General features: G+C 40.4%; 2 protein-coding genes across 2 annotated transcripts; one reads left to right on the top strand and one right to left on the bottom strand.

The window, feature by feature from the left end:
- The first annotated feature begins 31 nt into the window (after window positions 1-31).
- On the top strand, window positions 32-6,588 carry eif3jb (eukaryotic translation initiation factor 3, subunit Jb). Its single transcript, XM_028435298.1, has 8 exons — window positions 32-189; window positions 339-433; window positions 3,841-3,898; window positions 3,976-4,079; window positions 4,158-4,254; window positions 4,943-5,113; window positions 5,214-5,287; window positions 5,473-6,588. Exons 1-8 carry the CDS (start codon window positions 36-38, stop codon window positions 5,599-5,601), a joined length of 882 nt encoding a protein of 293 aa, XP_028291099.1. The 5' UTR covers window positions 32-35; the 3' UTR covers window positions 5,602-6,588.
- On the bottom strand, window positions 6,587-13,552 carry cilp (cartilage intermediate layer protein, nucleotide pyrophosphohydrolase). Its single transcript, XM_028435288.1, has 8 exons — window positions 13,409-13,552; window positions 12,480-12,619; window positions 11,586-11,867; window positions 11,276-11,455; window positions 10,882-11,187; window positions 10,650-10,758; window positions 9,391-9,539; window positions 6,587-9,293 (listed from the first exon to the last, which is right to left on the bottom strand). The coding sequence occupies exons 2-8, from the start codon at window positions 12,541-12,543 to the stop codon at window positions 6,934-6,936; spliced, it is 3,450 nt and encodes a 1,149-aa protein (XP_028291089.1). The 5' UTR covers window positions 12,544-12,619; window positions 13,409-13,552; the 3' UTR covers window positions 6,587-6,933.
- Between the last annotated feature and the right edge of the window lie 4,504 nt (window positions 13,553-18,056).

The following is an 18,056-nucleotide window of genomic DNA, read 5'->3' as shown; positions in this document are numbered from 1 at the left end:
GGTTGTGCTGCTGTTGAATCGTGAAACGAAACCGTATGATAAAGCCTTGTGGTAGATATACGAACAGAGCAGGAAGTGACGTCGTACAGACGGTAGGAGGTGATTTCTCAACGTGGCCAACGGGCTGCAGCAGCGGCTGCACCCTGAGCCTGTCAAACACAACCATCACAGCCAACATGGCGGACTGGGGTGAGAAACTAAGTTAGGACAAATAGCCGATTGTACACCAATCCGCCCGTCATTGTTTCTAACTAGCCTGTAGTTTGCACATCGTTGTGTCCGTGTTCAGCGGTTAGATGTGGATCGCTGTAACAAGTTTCATGTTGTCGTTTTTACAGACGCTGACAGCTTTGAGCCGGAGGAGCCGACTAAAAAGGCGGCGGTGGTGGTGCAGGATAAATGGGAAGGCGAAGACGAAGAGGATAACGTCAGGGTAAAAATACTCCATCCATCCGATGTGTCAGTGATGTGCTGCTGAAGTGTGAGCTATGACCCCGTGCTCAAACCTGTCTATCCTCTGAAATGTGTTAGCATCATGCTAACTCATGTGGCTTCAGCAGCAGCCTGCTGTAACACAAACACCGAAGAAACTCCGTCTGGCGGTCCCTATATCTCATGGTCATTTAGTACATCATTTACGTACTAATGTATGCTACTTTAACGTTAAAGTCAATGGTATTTATTATCGGCAATCGTGGTTCAGTAGCTCATTTTAGCGGTCGTAAGTAGATAACAGTCGTGCTAACTTCACCGGGCCACTAAGCTAGATAACATGCTAGCTGCTCCCGCTTTAGTGCGGTGCTGAAGTTGGTTTCCTTGTCGACGTTTTTATATTTTTTAAGGTAAAAGTTAAAGGGAAGTGTGTTAAACTAATTCCTATATTGTTTCAGGGGTTTATAAAGGCCTGAGGCTTTTAAGCCAACAAAATGGCATATTAAGTTTCCACTAAATATGTAATTATATTGGAGCATTTATATTGAACTGTTTCTAGACAATCAAAACCTTAAATAAATGTTAAATAAGCACCCTGAAGTAAACTTAAAGTGAGCTTGATGCACATTACTAGATCATACAACAAGCATAAATCTGTTCTCAGCAACATTTGAGTTGGTTAATCGATTGTATTATCAACAGATTTATTTTTTTTAAATTACTAACAATTATTGATTCTATTTTGTATAATTGATCTTACCTTTAACATCAGTCGGCTGCTGAATTATTTCACCTCACTTTTGAGTAACACTTTACATCATCTTCACTATTTTAAAGTGCAGTTGAAATATCCAAATTTGCAGGACTCGCCTGGTCTGTATTACAGTGTGAAAAATGTAAATAAAAGATCTTTAAAATGTTAATAATAGTGAAAGATAAAATTGTGATTAATGGTTTTCTCCATCACCTCTAAGCAACATGCACATCTGTTATTATTTTACTCTTGCCTAATGTGAATGGAATTTTAAAGTCTGAGGGTTGATGTTAATATTGTGGCACATGTGCTTTTATTTTTATTTATTTTATTTTGAAAGATAATTTGTATCGCAGCACTGATAGTTGTTGAAACTGTTATCTTTGCCCTGAAATGCTGAATCGCACGCTAATGATACAGAGGCTAACTTCAGTCACGTCATGCTTTAACACTCGTTAGCTTCCACGAGGGAATTCAGTGAGTGTTGTGGCTTCTGCTGTCCGCCGTGCCTCCACTACTCGGTTATTAATAATAAATATTAATATGGAGAGATTATTTATTAGACTTTGTGCCTCAGCAGGCACTAGTTCGTTACATGCTGACCGTAGGGCGGAGGTGTTAGCATGCTAAGTTTAGCATCGATCAGACGAAATCATCCTGAGCTGATGACTCAACCCGGCGATGAAGGGCTGAGCAGGCCTAGAACTTTCTGAGTTCACCGCAGGCCAAAGGAAACTGCTCAGCAGACACATGTGGACTCACCCTCAATGTTTACCTGGTTTCCGTCCAGAAAGATCGGATTATTGACCCAGTGGAAAGCACTAGCTCACTTCGCCTAGATAGTGACAAATGAGCTCACGTCCTCCGTTGTAGATAACACGATTTTATTTTGGTAAACTGCCGTGAACTTTCAGTACACAGTAGAATAAGTTTGTATTCACAAGTAGTTTTAGTTGTGACAAAAAAAGCAAACGTTATAGTGGGGAAAACACTTAGATTTTTTTTTTTGTTACAGTTGTACATCAAATAGTTTTATTTTATTATGGAGAAATTACATATTCTTGTAAGTCATTAGGGCATAATCAAAGGCATTTATCAGCCAATAATCACAGTGATGATAATGGAGATCTCTAAATTTTTATTATCGAAGTGTCTATTGATACGGAAACGTACTATTGGTACTTGTTCCGCGTTTCCAGTGTCAGGGTCTGAGGTCACGTCTTCCTAAGATTGTATATGCACATGCGCACTACTGAAAAATGATTTTTTGCTAAAAAAAAAATTATTTGTTTTTTGTTTTAAAATTTAACGGACACGTGTTTTATTTGTTTTTTGGATTATGTTAGGGTTAGAATCTCAGTACGAAGGTAAACTCAGACCGTGACACCGGACCTTTTCTACACAAGTGTAATGTGCCTGTATTTTTTCAACGTGCCAGGATGACCGACTGGTCTGGGGCGCCGCACTCAAGCTTCCTTCCTTCCGCTAACGTGGGTTCAAATCCCACTTTTATCATATGTATTTTTTCGTTTTAACATATTTAACACGGCAAATTCCACCTTTAAAAATACATATATGAAAAAAATAAACATTTTAGGGTTTTTCCTGGGTTAGGATTAGAGCTAAAATAAAAGGGTTAGCGGGGGTAGCTAAAAATAAATATGAGCTAAAATAAAACTGACGGAACTTAAAGTCACGCGGTGCAATCATCACGTCACCTAAACTGACCAATGAGGGTTGTGCCGTATGAATAGCCGCGGCCTTTTATAATAATATAGTACAAGTGTGATTGTGGAATTATAAAGATAAGTTTACTTATAGCAATCCTCAACCCGAAAGATGAAGACAGCTCAACTGAAAGACTATTATATGACCTTAACTAGTACAAATTAGAGGTGTTTTAGATGCTGCATATGCAATAAAAAGCACTTTAAGTATGCGCTTGTGTCGATCGACATGTTTGAAAAACTGTGTTGTAGTGATTACTCAAAGTAGTGCTACATTTACTTAACTCCAACTGGTTTCGTGAAGTTCTAGACATCCAATGTTTGACAATACCTGGTAAGTACAACTTCAAAATCTGTCCTCAACAATGTTCCTGATTTTTCCTAACAATAAGGTCATAACGTCCAAGGAAAAGGATGAACCGTAACTAAGCGCTATAACGTTGGATTAAAAAGCTAGGTAACCATAGACTTTTAGTGGTAGCGTAAATATGTAGCGTAGTCTGTACATGACAAGATTATGATACGCAAACGCTGATTATCTGAACTCTCCAAAATGGCAATACCCACATTTAAAGGGATATTACTTGTGTCTGAGGCTAAAAGTTGATATAAGTTACTCCAAAGACATATTATACTCAAATTAGTAATACAGTTTTCATCCCTTTTATTTACTTACATACTTGCAATATAATGCTATAGATTGTGGTTTTAAAATATGTTTGTACAGTGAAATATTGCTTGATAACTAATTGGCATTAGACAAAATGAGTACTATCTTTAGAAAGTAAATGTACCAAAACTATTTGGGGAATTGAATGCTGAAAATCAAACATGGCTTTTAACCTACTGATTAAAAGAAATAAAATAATAACAATAAAAGTCTTCTTTGTGTTGCCTGCATTAGTAAATGTGATTTTCACCACACAGGACAACTGGGATGATGAGGAAGAAGATGAGGAGAAAAAAGCAGAGGTGACAAAAACAGGTTTGTGTTTAATTTTATTTTCTGGAACAATGCATTAGTTATTGTAGAAATGACATGTTCATTTTATCATTTCAAAGTTGTCAAGGTTTCTGAAAAGAAGAAATTAATTGAAAAGATCAAAGAGAAAGAAAATCGGTTAAAGAAAAAGCAACAGGAGCAGAAAGAGATGGAGCTAGTTAATGTGAGTGATCTTTTTGTTTTCAGTGTAAACAAAATCACATTTTGGTTTAATTGATCATATTTAGCTTGTGTTTCATAGGCTCCAGAGCTTACTCCTGAAGAACAACTTGCAGATAAGTTAAGAGTGAAGAAATTACAAGAAGATGCAGACTTGGAGTTGGCAAAGGATGCCTTCGGTAAGTGTGAACACATTTGGGATCTGATATAGTTTTTAAACAAAGAGTTGTCTTTGAAAACATGATCCTGTGTCACTATTGTGCGTTGGTTAAACGGAACGCTGTACGTTTTTAATTCCATGGGTAATTGGAAATGTAATTGTAACTGAAAAATGTAATAGACCCCAACCCTAGCTTGGATTCATATAGCGCTTTTCATCAAGAGACTCAGCACGTTACAATATTTATTCACACCAGTGGTGGTAAGCTACATTGTAGCCTGGGCCTACGGTCCTCTGACCACCACCATCATTCATGCACAGCTCATATATATTTATACTGGGTGATGAGGGTACAGTTCCTTGCCCAAGCACACAACAATGACTGGGAGAGAGCGGCAACCCTTTGGTTATTGGGTGAACCACTCTACCACTGGGTCATGGCTGCTGGAAGAACATTAAAATAGTATTCAAGGCTTTTTTTTAACACTAAAATCTGCTTCATACACCAAGCAGTTGAACACATTAGATTGAACAATAAATTATTAATAAAAATAAAAATATTTTTTTTTTATTTATTGTTTTTTTTTTTTTTATTGAACTAAATAAAATAATTAGACTATTTGCTTCAAAGTAATTTGTTACATGTATAAATCTTTATCACCTTGAAATTTCTGTATTTAAAGGTGTTTTGAATTGATGTTTTTCAGGTGTCAGCAGCACTTCAAATGTTGTCAGTGGGATTGATGCCATGTGTCCATCTTCTAGAGAAGACTTTACAGATTTTGAAAAACTGCTGAAAGAAAAGATTTCCCAGTTTGAAAAATCAGTACACTATTCAAATTTCCTTGAATCATTGTTTCGGGAACTTTGCATTTCATGTAAGAGTATCACCTTTATATGCTTTTTTTTTTTTTTTAACACATCTTTTTGTATTTATTAGTGTATACATTTTACCTGGTTATTTTCTTTCTCCTACAGTGGAAGTAGATGATTTGAAGAAAATCAGTAATTCCCTCTCAGCTGTACTTACTGAAAAACAGAAGCAAGAAAAGGTGAGTTTATTTCTACCTGTCTTCTACTTTCTGTTCAGTAGGGGGTGCTCTTTAAGCACAAACTAAGTGATACGATTCAACTTAGTGGAAAGCTGATATCCATTAACATAGGAACATATTTCTCCACAGTTGTTGTTGTTTTTTTACTTTATTTAAATGTCTATTTTTATGTTACTTTTTTGTAGCAAAACAAAGGAAAAAAGAAGAAAAAAGGGGTGGTACCTGGAGGTGGTTTCAAAGCACAGTTGCGAGATGACCTTGATTATGCAGAGTTTGATGGTGGCTACGCTCAAGACTACGAGGACTTCATGTGACACTGGCTTCATCTTCACTGCCCTCTCCTGTCCCTCCGAGCTGCAGCAGCTCATGCTGTCCAGTGCCATTCTGGAAAGTCGGGACCCGATGTTGCCCCCTTGCATTTTGCTTCACTGACCGGAGTGACTGTATCATGAAGCATCTAGTCTCACCACTCATTATTTTGAAACATGAACTTGCCTTTTCTTTGTTTCACTCGGCCTATCTTTGTCACGCAGACACATGCAAACACACGCAACTTTCTGTTGGGTGACGCAGCTTCAATGAATCTATTGTAACCGCTGTGGTCTGAATTTTATCGGGCTCATTTAGTCAATGTTGTTCCGGTCGAAATGGCAGAGCCAGTATTGCATTTCTAAGTGTAGAGACATAGAAACTCAAGGTTCTATGCAAACTGTAACTAGAATGTCCCCTGTTTATTATAGGCTGTGTTAACTTAAGGATGGTTCTCCTGCAGGAGACAGTGTTTCTAAAACTTGGGTTACAGAGGCAGAACAATTTGTCAGTATATAATCCATCTTTATCCCAGAAATATTGCATTGTTGCTGATTTGACAAAGGCCGACATGTAATTGGTAGTAATTTTACTGCGAGCGCATGACACTCACTCCAAGTTAAAAGGGATAAAGTACAATAAATAACTTAATATCCTCACAGCCATTATCCTGACACTCTCTGGGAAATCCTTGAAAAAATGAAGCAAAGATTGCTTGTTGGTATTTTTGGTTTTGCATGCAAAAGTTTAATTTACTAATTTGAATTTGACTTTTTAAGAGTAATGTTGAGACGAGTGGATGAATTTGCAACTGGCCTTCTTATCATTGCTTCTGCAGGCTTGTATCAAGTGTGATGAATTGCTGGGGTGTAATGGCCTATATCCCACCATGTTCCTAAAATGGCTTCACATGGGTGTGATTTTTTTTTTTTTTCTTCTACTAATTGACCAGTTACAATGTTACATGGACAGAATAAAACATCTGCAGAGTTTTATAAGCATCTAATTTAATAAATCGCTGGTCAGATCAGAATTTCTGTTTACAATGGAACATCTTCTAAATAAAGAACTTAAAGATGACTGGTTTTTACATGTCTGTCATAAATATTTTCTATTTACAGTTTCAAGTAAAGAACATTTACCACAGTAAAGTCCAAAATGAAAAGTTAATGAAAAACAAATATGTCTTTTGGAGGGAAATGCATTAAAAAAAGCCTTGCATCTCTATGCATTCAATTTATCTAAAATTATACAATGTTTGACATAAAACATAGGGTTAACACCATGCGGTCCTTATGTTCATCATTTGGACTATGTAGAGCTTTGCTTTTTGGAGTTCAGTTTCTGGTCTTTGTGCGTTTTCCTTCAGGATTTCTGGTGCTACGTCGTTTACTGTTCCGGGACGTGTTTGCCCTCTGCCGACGACGGTTCTGTCGTTCCTCTCCTCTCACCACACTTGTCAGCGTTTGACTCTGGGAACCTTGCACAGCTTGAAAGACACTGGGTTGGGTTGCGTCATGATCTCCACAGATGAATGTCAGTGCCACACCTTCATTGCTCTTCATGACCCTGGATGTGCCATCAGAGGTGCCATCAAAGCAGCGTCCAAGGGCAATCTCTTTAGCTGTCCGGGGATCTTGATCAGTCACTGTATATATTCCATAATTATGGCCCAAAGGGTCAAGGGGTGCAAGCATGGTGAACTCATTGGTGTCATTGTTGACTGCCAGGGGGAGATGGTTGACCAGATACTCCTGAAGCATTGCATTGACGTGGTCTCTCTTGCAGCTTCCTTGTGGGATCACTTTGACTAGAGTACGATCAACACGTTCCTGATCGTAGAGCATCCCGCTGCATTTGAACTCCAGACACACTGCTGAGATAGTTGATTGGTCCATATCTCGGATGCTGCGAGTATCTCGGAGGCCATATAACTGGCCTACTGTTTTGGGATGAGTGCCACCCATGTTGCGAGATCGCACATTGATCTCATGGGGGCCGTTGATTTTGATTTTAATATAGCATGCACGATACTCCATAGGTTTAGGCCACCAGCTCAGGTAATCCTCTGTCCAGCTCATAGGGTCGTCTTCATTGAAGGGTACTGTGTTGTAATCATAGCGGTCTCCTTCTACTCTTGAAAAGCGGAAATGTGCAGCACTAAAAGAGGCATCTTCACATTCTTTCAAGTTCTCAAATGCGTACACTGGTCCGTTGGCTTCCTCGGCTGTGTTAGGACTTGGTTTTGCCACATTAATACTAAATGAAGTTTTCTTCATCCTTTGGTCCTCATGGTCTGACCGCCTGTAATTAAGTTTACTCAAGTATGGTTGAGGTACTCCAATCAGGTTGGGATTGAGTTTGGGAGCTGAAGGCACAGCTTCAAGTTCTTCTCCTCCAAGGTTGGCCATAACATGTGCAGAGTAAGCATCAGGTTTTTGTTCATCGCAGAAGGCTGGTAGACAGGCTCCATTGGGACCTGTCACTGCACTATCAAATCGACCCCAGGCACGTGGATTAGAGGAGTAGCCAGCAATGGGCTCCATATTTATAAGACTCACCACAACTCCTTCAACCTGGTCAGTGGCTGAGTAGCGTTCTCCTCTGAAGGCTCTGACTTTCACGTAGCACCTGCGGCTCTCTGGGACATCAAGATTGAACAACCTTCTCTCTCTGATTTCCATGTTTCCTATTAGAAAGGTTCTTTCTTCTCTTTTCCCCCTTTTCTTCTTCTCAACCTGCAGGCTTCCCTCCTCTTCCCACAGGCCTGTCTCAGGGTTCAGTGACCACAGCTTCATCATGTCAATGTGCTCAGTCATCGTGACCTGAGCAGCATCTAGGAACACTTTTACTTCACCTGCATTTAGGGGCTCATTGTTCTCCTCACCCCTAAAATCTACTGAAAACATTCCATAAGTCCTCAGTGGCAGGGTGTCGCCCTCATCGCCGACAAAATTGAGATCGCTTTGAGCTGCAGCAGCTGTGGAGACATCCCTGGGGTCCAGAAATGTAATACTGGCATTGACATTACCTGTAAATACTTCTCCATTTTCCTTGTAGAAGGACTGTGGGGGGATTTGAATTTGAACCATTGCCTCCTGGTCCTCAACCTCTCCGAGCTCTAGAGTGTTGGTTTCTGCAGAGCTGATAGTCACAGGAGCTTTTTTTCTTAAAAGTTTAATTTCATGGTACACAGCACCTCCTTTTGTGTTAAAGGGAAGTACCTTTGTTGTGTTGATAAACTTCTGCATGTTGTCCACAAATGTTAGCACTAGCCTTTCTGTGTATGGAGGAACCGGGATGGAAAAGGTACCTTTATAGCCTGTGCGGCTGATTCGGACTCCATTCATGAAGATGTGGCCAAACCTCATCGGTTCACCATTGTCAGCAGCAATGGCCCTTCCATGAACAATGGCCTTGGCGTCTACACATTTCTGGCAGCCACACTCTGTCACCACCTTGACAGGCAATTGGTAGCCTTGACATGTTAGCTCCTTCTTCTCCATCTGTGCTACACCACAACAGTAAGCCACTTTGTCTTTGCACCTGATACCCTTATCCAGCTTTCCTGCACATGTGCTTGAGGGGCACTTGCCCACATCATAGTAGAAAGAGTTTGTGCTGTTTTGGTAACAGTCATGAGGAAGGCGAATGAGGTGGGGTTCAGGCGTGGGCTTGCATGAGGGCTCATCTCGACCTGTGATTAAAAAACATTGACATTAATTGAGTTTTATCACACAACTAAACAAACGTATTACATTTCTGTTTCCTTTTAATGTGTCCTGAGAACACACCTATGACTCTAAGAATAGCTGGGTTGGTCTTTATGGATCCCGTTGGACCCATTGCTTTGCAGTAATACTCGCCGGCATGCTCAGGAAGCAAATCTTTGAGGACCAGCATGCTGTCGGACTGCTTTTCTATTAGACTGTTATTATGAAACCTGTAAGTTTACATACAAGAGCAGAAAAAACTGAAGCGAAATGAAACATGGATATCCTGGGACTTAATGTAGCTCAATTATTGCACTATACAACAGTTTATTGGCTTACAGGATGCAAAATAATACATTTGTAATACCATGGAATATTTTGAGCACCAAACTGAGAAAATTGTTGCAGTTGTTGTCACTTAGTTATTATTATCAGTTTTGGTCTTTTGACTAAAATACAATGTAGTTTTAGTCAAAATCTAGTCATCAGGACTATTTAAGTTATAGTCTAATTTTAGTCAACTAATTGACATTAAAGTTTTAGTCAACTAAATTTATTACAGATATAGTTGACCAAAATATACAGGATAAGAGTTTATCCATTTTATTTTTTTTTAAAGATTGAATTACTGTTTAATAACTTTATATCTGATGGTATTATGGTTTGTACACTACACGATTTAATATGATCAATGCATAAGACCACATGTTCATAAGTTTGTCCCATGTGATAAAATGATAGTTTTGTTTAATCAACAAAAATATAAATATATTTTGGTATAGATTTTTTAGTCTAGTTATTTTCACTTTAAAAAATTATTCAACAAAAACTATGACAAAAATAATCATTTTGTTTATTATATGCTATTTTATTAAACTGGTTTGGCCTAGATGAGATCAAAGCCAGCCAAATAATCTTTCTGAAATGGTCAAACTGATTTAAAAGCTGATTGCAGAATGGATTTGCTTTTTTTAGAATCCTATTTCAATTACTGAATTGCAGGTACTGATTTGCAACAGTCAGCTGAAGAAAAAGCTTTCCGTCCCTATTTAGGAAACAGAAAGCTGAGCTGGAGCTTGGCAGTTATCAGGACTGACTGAAGTACATCAGAGGAAAGTAGAGCATTTAGGAAATAAGGTCAGAGATGGTAAGAGAGAGATCCTGGCAAAAGGAGAATAAACTACTGTAGATGAAAAAAGCCTTGAATAAAGTATCACAATGCCGAACAAATATTTTAAGTAATTACTTTAAAAAAACGTTTAGCAGATGATACATGAATTTTACTCTACATTGGATGAATCTTCTATTTCTTTGAGGAGTGTGGACTTATTAAGCGTTACCATTGGTACGTGTCTGGCTGAGGGGTTCCGGCCACTTTGCAGCAGAATGCAGTGCTTTGTCCCTCTCTCTTGGCCTTGCTCATTGGGCTGCTCAACACATGAAGCTTGTCTATAAACACAAATGCAAACCTTTTCACCTACAAACTTTGCTTTATCTTAAAAAAAAATCTTCACTAGATACGCATAGGTTTAAAAACAAAACGGTAAATGTGATGACAGGAGTCTGCTGTACCGGCTCTTTTCAGTTGAACTGACAGAACAGAAGTGTGCTCATTGCTGCTGGGTACCACGACATTTAGGGTGGCATGACCCCGCAGGCTGACTGTCAGAGTTGTGTTGCCATCAGGACAGATGCCAGGGACGCGGAAGTGTCCGTTGTGGTCTGTCAGGGTGAGAAGTTTGTCTGATCTAAGGATGGCAGCTCCTTCAGCAGTGAGACCACCAGCACTGCGTACAGAGCCCAACAGGATGTGCTGTTCACACATGCAGGCATCACAGTCTGCATTTACTTTTCCCATCACACACTGCAGGCCACAAACTAGAATGAATCAAAGGCCAAGGTTAGATGCTTATCCAATATTTGATCATTTCTGAGCTGCAGTTTGATTCTGCTGAGCAACTCTCACCTGAGCCTGGGCACTCGGGCCCATCACAGGATTTTCTCTCGACTTTAGAGCCACTGCAAGGCATGGAGTGAGACTGGCAGCTGCGATAACGAAGCTGCACTCCAACTTGACCACAGAGGGCTGGACATGGGCTCCAGTCTGTCCAAGGACCCCAGGTTCCCTGAATGTTCACTGTGGAATCTAATGGAGCACAAGACAACAATTGTTATTTGAAAATGCAGTTTGAAAACAACATATTGAATTGTTGTTGTTGGAGCTACAGAAACATTTTTAATCTGTATGTACTGTAAAAGGTTGTGAACAGCATAACCTTTGGGACAGAGGAAACGGACTGCATAGTTGGAGCAATTGCCATTTGGACCTTGTTCCTCATTGAGACACCAGAAACCCACTGTAGGGTCAGCGTGGACCTTTTCTCCAGTTTCTCTGGCTGGGATCCAATCAGTTGTTCGGGCTTCGATGGCTTGTGGAGACTCACAAACTCGGGCCCTGTAATAGAAGCGGATGGCATCCAGCTGCTCATAGTCTCCACGACCTCCAGGGTGGTCGACGTTGAACCACGTGGTCCACTCATAGTTATCTGGATGTATTTCTGTATGAGCAAACAAAATACTACGTTCAAGCCCAATTTAAACTTTAAAAAAGAAACAGATATTGGTAATGTTTTGTAGTTCTTTTAAATGTATGATAAAAAGGAATGCTCTAATTGTGATCTGTTCTCCATCTTCCTGCATGACACATGATCAGATTTTCTTTTAGAATTGATCCATTTTTTTTGTTAATTCTTTTGAATATCCTCCCAAAGTGGGATAATTTGAGCTGTCACTTAACGCACCAAAACCAGTAAGTGCTGTAGGTGCACCGATGCCATATGACTATGGCAGCTTATGATTATAGCAAAATGTATAGGCCTACTCTCTGGATCTCAAAGATTTCAATTGGGGCCAAGAACCAAAAAACAAAATAGCTAAAAATATTTTGGAAATCATTCAAATGCACATTAAGAAGAAAAAAAAGCATGTTTAACCATGTAAGTTTTCTTTTCCTTTGATTTTGTACTAATGTTGACCGAATTTACTAGTACATTGACATTTTGTATTCCGTTACACAGCTTTCTATTTTATAATGTAAAACTTTTCAGCTGTAACTGGCCTTGTGTCCACTCTGAATGCCAGCAAACTCAGCTTGTTGTTGAGAAACCCACCTTGAGCCAGAACAACAGAGGCTGCAGTGATTCCAAAGAAGAGAAAAAGATACTTCAGTGACATTCTCACACACTGCCGTCACGACTGACCCTTTAACCCTGCGCTAATGGTTGAAGATACGGTCCAGCAACACAAGCTCCTGGTGGAAGAATGAAGGTGTATCATTGTTCAGTATATTTAATACACACCAAACTTACCATTGAGGGTTAATGAGAGACGCGGGCACTCTAACTTATGAAGGAAAACCTAAAAAAGATGCTAAGAAACTTCTTCTTTTAGTAAGAAAAAGCCAAGGCAATCCATACTTTGGTCTTTGAGGTTTTAGTATCTCTCTCTCTCTGTCTCTCTCTCTCTCTCTCTCTCTCTCTCTCTCTCTCTCTCTCACACACACACACACACTGGATTGAGCATCTTGCTCAGACACATCTGTGTTTGCTATCACCATTCATCAGGGGAATGCTTGTCCCATTACTTTTGAAACACGAGGAACATAATCCAAACACCCGCGCACACAAGGTTTACATTATACAGTAAAAAATACAGAACAAAAAACATTACAATAATCATTGATCTTTAAAATATATATATATATATATATATATATATATATATATATATATATATATATATAATTAAAAAAATGCATTTTAGGAATTCGACTGTATACTTAAAGGTAAGGGAAAACTTTTAACATGTACTTATAAGAACTCAGAGAAACAAAAAGCAACAATCTTAAAGTGAAATACTTGGATTATGTTCAAATACTCCCAAATAACAAATTTGACCTTAAAGTTGTGAGAAAAAGGTTCAGTTGTTCATGTTTTTAAACCAGTCACTTCCATGTGGTTATGAATATTCTGCTCTTTTTTATCTTCTCCTCCATGCGTAAAAGAAGAACTTACACCACGGTAATATGTGCTGATCTTACCTCTTGTTGAGTCTTCTCTCTCAGCTTCTTGTTTTCAAGTGAATAGACAATCTTTACCCTTTCCCTTACAATTCTGTTCAACATTTCCCTCGTTTTCCTCCTCCTCTGTACCTCTCTCACTCCACCCCCTCTTTTAAATTCCCCTGCCAAGCCCTCCTCTCTTTAGCCGATTGCCACACTGTTCTCTGATCACACCAGTCTCTCATCATTTGTCAGTTACCTTGTACAGCTATTACACCAAATGGGTGTTAGATCGTTTTTTATGGGCATGAGAATTACTAACTGAGCTTTGAATCACAAATGGGGCTTTGGAAAGTTTGACCGCTCCTCATGTTCATGATCAGTGGTTAAATCAAACAACCTATTGGTCCTCTGTGCTGATATCTGTTGGTAAGAAATGAGATGGACTGTTATTAAACACTCTTGAATCACCAACAATGCTTTCAAACTCTGTACAGATTGTCTTTGCTAATGATTTTGTTTTGCTCTTAAAAGCATTTGTCTGACTGGCAATCAGGCGAGGGGCTCACTTCAGATGACTTTGGCTCAACCCTTCACCCTTAATTGATATTTCAAGAAGGACTTGATGTGTATTTGCCCATTTCTTTTTTTTTTTCTTTTGTTCTCAAACTAAACTGACTGACTCCCAAGTAAGGACTATATATAGCTTCATTCATTCCTGATCAACTAAAGTCAGATGGAAGTTGCAGCCAACAATGATGACACCAAAGGAAGGATTATAATAACCAAACTAAAAAGTTGCAGGTATTCCAAAAACTCATAGTTCATGGATGCATGTATCAAATATTAGTTTGGGGTTTGTGATGTTGGTTTGTTTTATTGTCCAGAATTGTTCTGGGTTTAATTTTTCGGTAACTCTTTCTGCTGGGTTTTGTAAGCCTTATTTTGATATGTTCAATGTCTTTGCTAGCAGGTGTATATAAATGTATGCATCGTACTGGTTCAAAGATTGCATCTCTGCCATAGAGGTAGAAGCCCTCATCTTCCTGTTGTGTTTTTATTCAGTTCTGTGGACCTTATGTTTGGGCTTTGAAAGTTTTAGGTTTTGTTATTATTTAGTTAATGTTAGTTTTTGATCTGCATTGTGGCATGGTTTTCCTCTGGGATTTTCATCTGCTTCCAGCCCTGTCCCTGCGTGTGTTTAGTGGATTCAGCAGCTTTCTGCAGCATACTATTTGTTAAACAATACAGGAAGTATGTGAAGACAGCTTTATGGTGATTGGTTAAATCCTTAGTCTGTATGTTTTGTTTGTTTGTTTTTCAAACAATGCACTGTGGTAGAGGGCAAATACATATGGGTGGAAAACCAAATGTATAGGCCTAAATATTTTACAGAAAGGAGAAATGAAATAGTATGGCTTATTTAAAAACATCACAGTATGGATCAGTAATTGTAGTAACAATAATAAGTTAGAGGGACCACATTGAGCAACAACCTACAGAAATACTAAAGATGGATATAAAATGGATTTTATTCTGGTGTGCACCTGATAGCAGACAGTTATAAATATAATTATTTCAATTATTATTATTCGTAAATGAACATTCTTTGCGAGAAAGAAATAAACACTTGCTTTTTTTTTTTTTTAAAAAAAAAAAAAAAAAAAAAAAAAAAAAGAAAGAAACACTTGCATTACAGTAAAATTAACATAGAAAATCATGCAGAGATTTCATAGTTAATATTATGAATTGTGACCAAGGACTTTACATAGCCTATACACTTTTCCAGATATTTGATATTTTTAACCAGGTCACACATTTATTCATTTAAATTTTGTTTGTTAATCCACAAAATCAAATATTGAACTCAAGTTAAAATGATCCTAAACTCAATACGTCATGTTGATTATTGTGTGTGCATGCATTGTCGTATAGTTCTACCTAAATATTAGATATATTTTCACTGAGTGAGACCCAGTAAATGATGAATGAGATTATTTGAGTGATTTCATTGTAATCTTAACACCAATCTGTCAATATTCACGTCTTGCCTGAGATTTATTTTCCTATAGTACAAACCAATTCCACCTCGAATGAGAAAACCCCTCCTGATAATAGAAATTGTTGGTTTTCATCAGGCCTGTCATTTTGTGCTCTGCAATGTTTGACACATTTGCTATGGAGTCAATTGTAGAAATGTCCTGCCAATTTCCTTGTAACTGACAGCACTAAAGGGTCTAGTGGACTAGTGGGGGTCTCTCTGTTAATGTGATGGGCCCCTAATGAGAGAAGCAGAAGCTGCTCTGCATATTTTTACTGGTAGAATCATTAAGCAGACCAACACCAATCCCCCACAGCTTTCTGCTTAACCTGCTTCTTTTTTGCTGTCCTGTCACGATTACTTTACGTTTAACTTGCAGCTCCACAGATGTAGAAGCAGAATTGTATACACGCTGCTTACTTGGTGATGTAGTTTGTTAATCTCACTGTGCTTAAGTCCAAGCTCTACTGATTCTGCTGGTCCACTATAAGCCCCCTTTCTCCCTCTTAACCCTAAAACTCTGTGCAGAAGTGAAAGTTTACTCAGAAGATTCACAGGCGGTTCCGACTGCTACTGTATGCAAATGTAAGCTACATACTGTAGTTAACTGAAAGTATCTCAATACAAACTATTCACCACAGCTGTTCCAAAATGTTTGGTTCTTTTCCCGCAACATTCAGCAATGGAATGCTATCAGTAGAAAAGGAGTTACCATGTTGTCAAGGTTCTTTCAAAACAAGACATGTTATTTACCTTTTCCACAGTATAAAATACGCTATTCATGTTATGATGCAAAATAGAAACCTAAAACTTAGGACACTTTATTGGTGGTTTCATATGTTTTGTTAGTCCTGGAGATTATTATTTCGTCATGTACCTCAAACCTTATGATTTTCATTTTTGTAAAACCAAAATACCGCTGTACACTTTATTTTTTGGCAAAGAGCTAAAAAGAGGTATGCAGTGTAACTTGTACAAGTTTCAACATCTCACTAAGGGATATAAGCCTTCACGTCATATCTCAGAAGCCCTATCTCATTACGCCAATCCTGATTGGCTGGTGAAATATATTAATCCGCGACAGGTAGGCCCACCTTTTATAAGTAGAGGCGGACCCTTTGTGGATTCCATTGCCGGACGCTGCTGTCGATATCTCTTCTCTGTTTTTCGACCACACCATGTCGGCCAGTGTTTTCCCTGCCTTCACGCTTGGGATTACACTGCTTCGGCGCCCCCCACAACTGTCGAATGCCGACCGCTGACACACCTGTCTTCGACCCTTTCTTCCCCCTCTCGACACCAAGGCCGTCGCAGTGGAGATGGAGACGGAGACCTGTGTGGAGCCTGTGGTGGAACTCGTTTCCAGCTGGGGTTCAGAGTCCGACCCAGACCCTTGCCCGCCTATCCTCTGGCCCGCCGTCGTGACAGACACGACCAGGTCCCGTTACAAGGGAAAGCGGCTCCCAGCGACCAGGGGTACGGCAAAGCAACTGCTCCCTGTCTTCCTGGAGCTGCTGGAGGAGGTGGCGTGTTCCTGGAAAGAACAGCCGTTCAGCAGCAAGAGCTTGGTACCGGGCCCTTCATCCCTTCACTGTGAGGCTATGGAGAGCCTGGGCCTACTCGCCTGGCCGACCGTCGTGTCCCCCCTGGAAACCGAGCCTGCCCGGCAAGTCCGATCGCTTACAGTCAGCCCTGATGGAGTGCTCCTACAAGGCTGCGGTGCTCTCGGCCAGAGCACTCAACTTGTTGTCGCTGCTCAAGGCATACCAGGCGAAGCTGTGTGATGACCTTGGGTCAACTCCGGACTCGACCAGGTGGGAGGAGATGTCAGTGGTCACCGACTTGTGCCTCCGGGTCCAGCGCTGTAAGGTCCAGGCCACGAGGAGATCGATGGGGTTCATTGTTCTCCAGAAGCGGGCTCGCTGGCTCGACCTGGTGAACCTGTCGGAGAACAAGAAGGGTGACATCCTTGACATGCCCGTTGTTCCGGAGGGGATCTTTGACTTCGCTCTGGCCTCTATGCAGAGGCACTGCGAGGCCAAGACGAAGGATTCCCGGCTTCTCAGGGTGCGCAATTCAAGATTCCCAAGCTGTCTGTGACCTGCCCCACGCAACTGTCAGGTCACAGTTCTTTAGGGTGGCCCAGGAAGCCTTTGGCCTTGGCTGCGACCCCACCGGCTCTGCCCGCGCAACACAACCAGGCCAGGAAGAAGAAGAGGGCAACCTGGCGCGCTCCTCTCATCTTCCCTGGTGATGCAGCGAGATGTTCCCCATTCTCCAGCTCCACCTGCTCTGCTGCAAGTGTGCACCTGAGGGCCCCCCACACCCCCGCCTCCCCGCTACCACAGCTTGGTCCAAAGGCTGCCGGGAGGTAAGGACGTTTTTCAATGAAGGTCCCGGTTGTTGCCCCTCTGAAAAATTGTTCAAAAGCACGCACCCACACTCATGTTTTCCCAAAAATAAAGTGTGCCCCGCTCTCACGCTGCCCTCCGAGGAGAGCGCACGTTGCTCCCCTTGCAGGCACTGGCACGCTTCCTCCGCTAGAGGGCACCACAGCACTGCCGTTGAGGCCCCTCTCAGTGGACAGGCTGCTGCAGGCATCCACTCTCTCCCCCAGGGGGAAGAGATGGGCCGGGCTCGCAGCCC

Source organism: Gouania willdenowi, chromosome 3, assembly GCF_900634775.1.
Source record: "Gouania willdenowi chromosome 3, fGouWil2.1, whole genome shotgun sequence".
In the NCBI taxonomy this organism is placed as follows: Eukaryota; Metazoa; Chordata; class Actinopteri; order Blenniiformes; family Gobiesocidae; genus Gouania; species Gouania willdenowi.
This window is presented reverse-complemented; position numbering and strand designations above follow the sequence as displayed.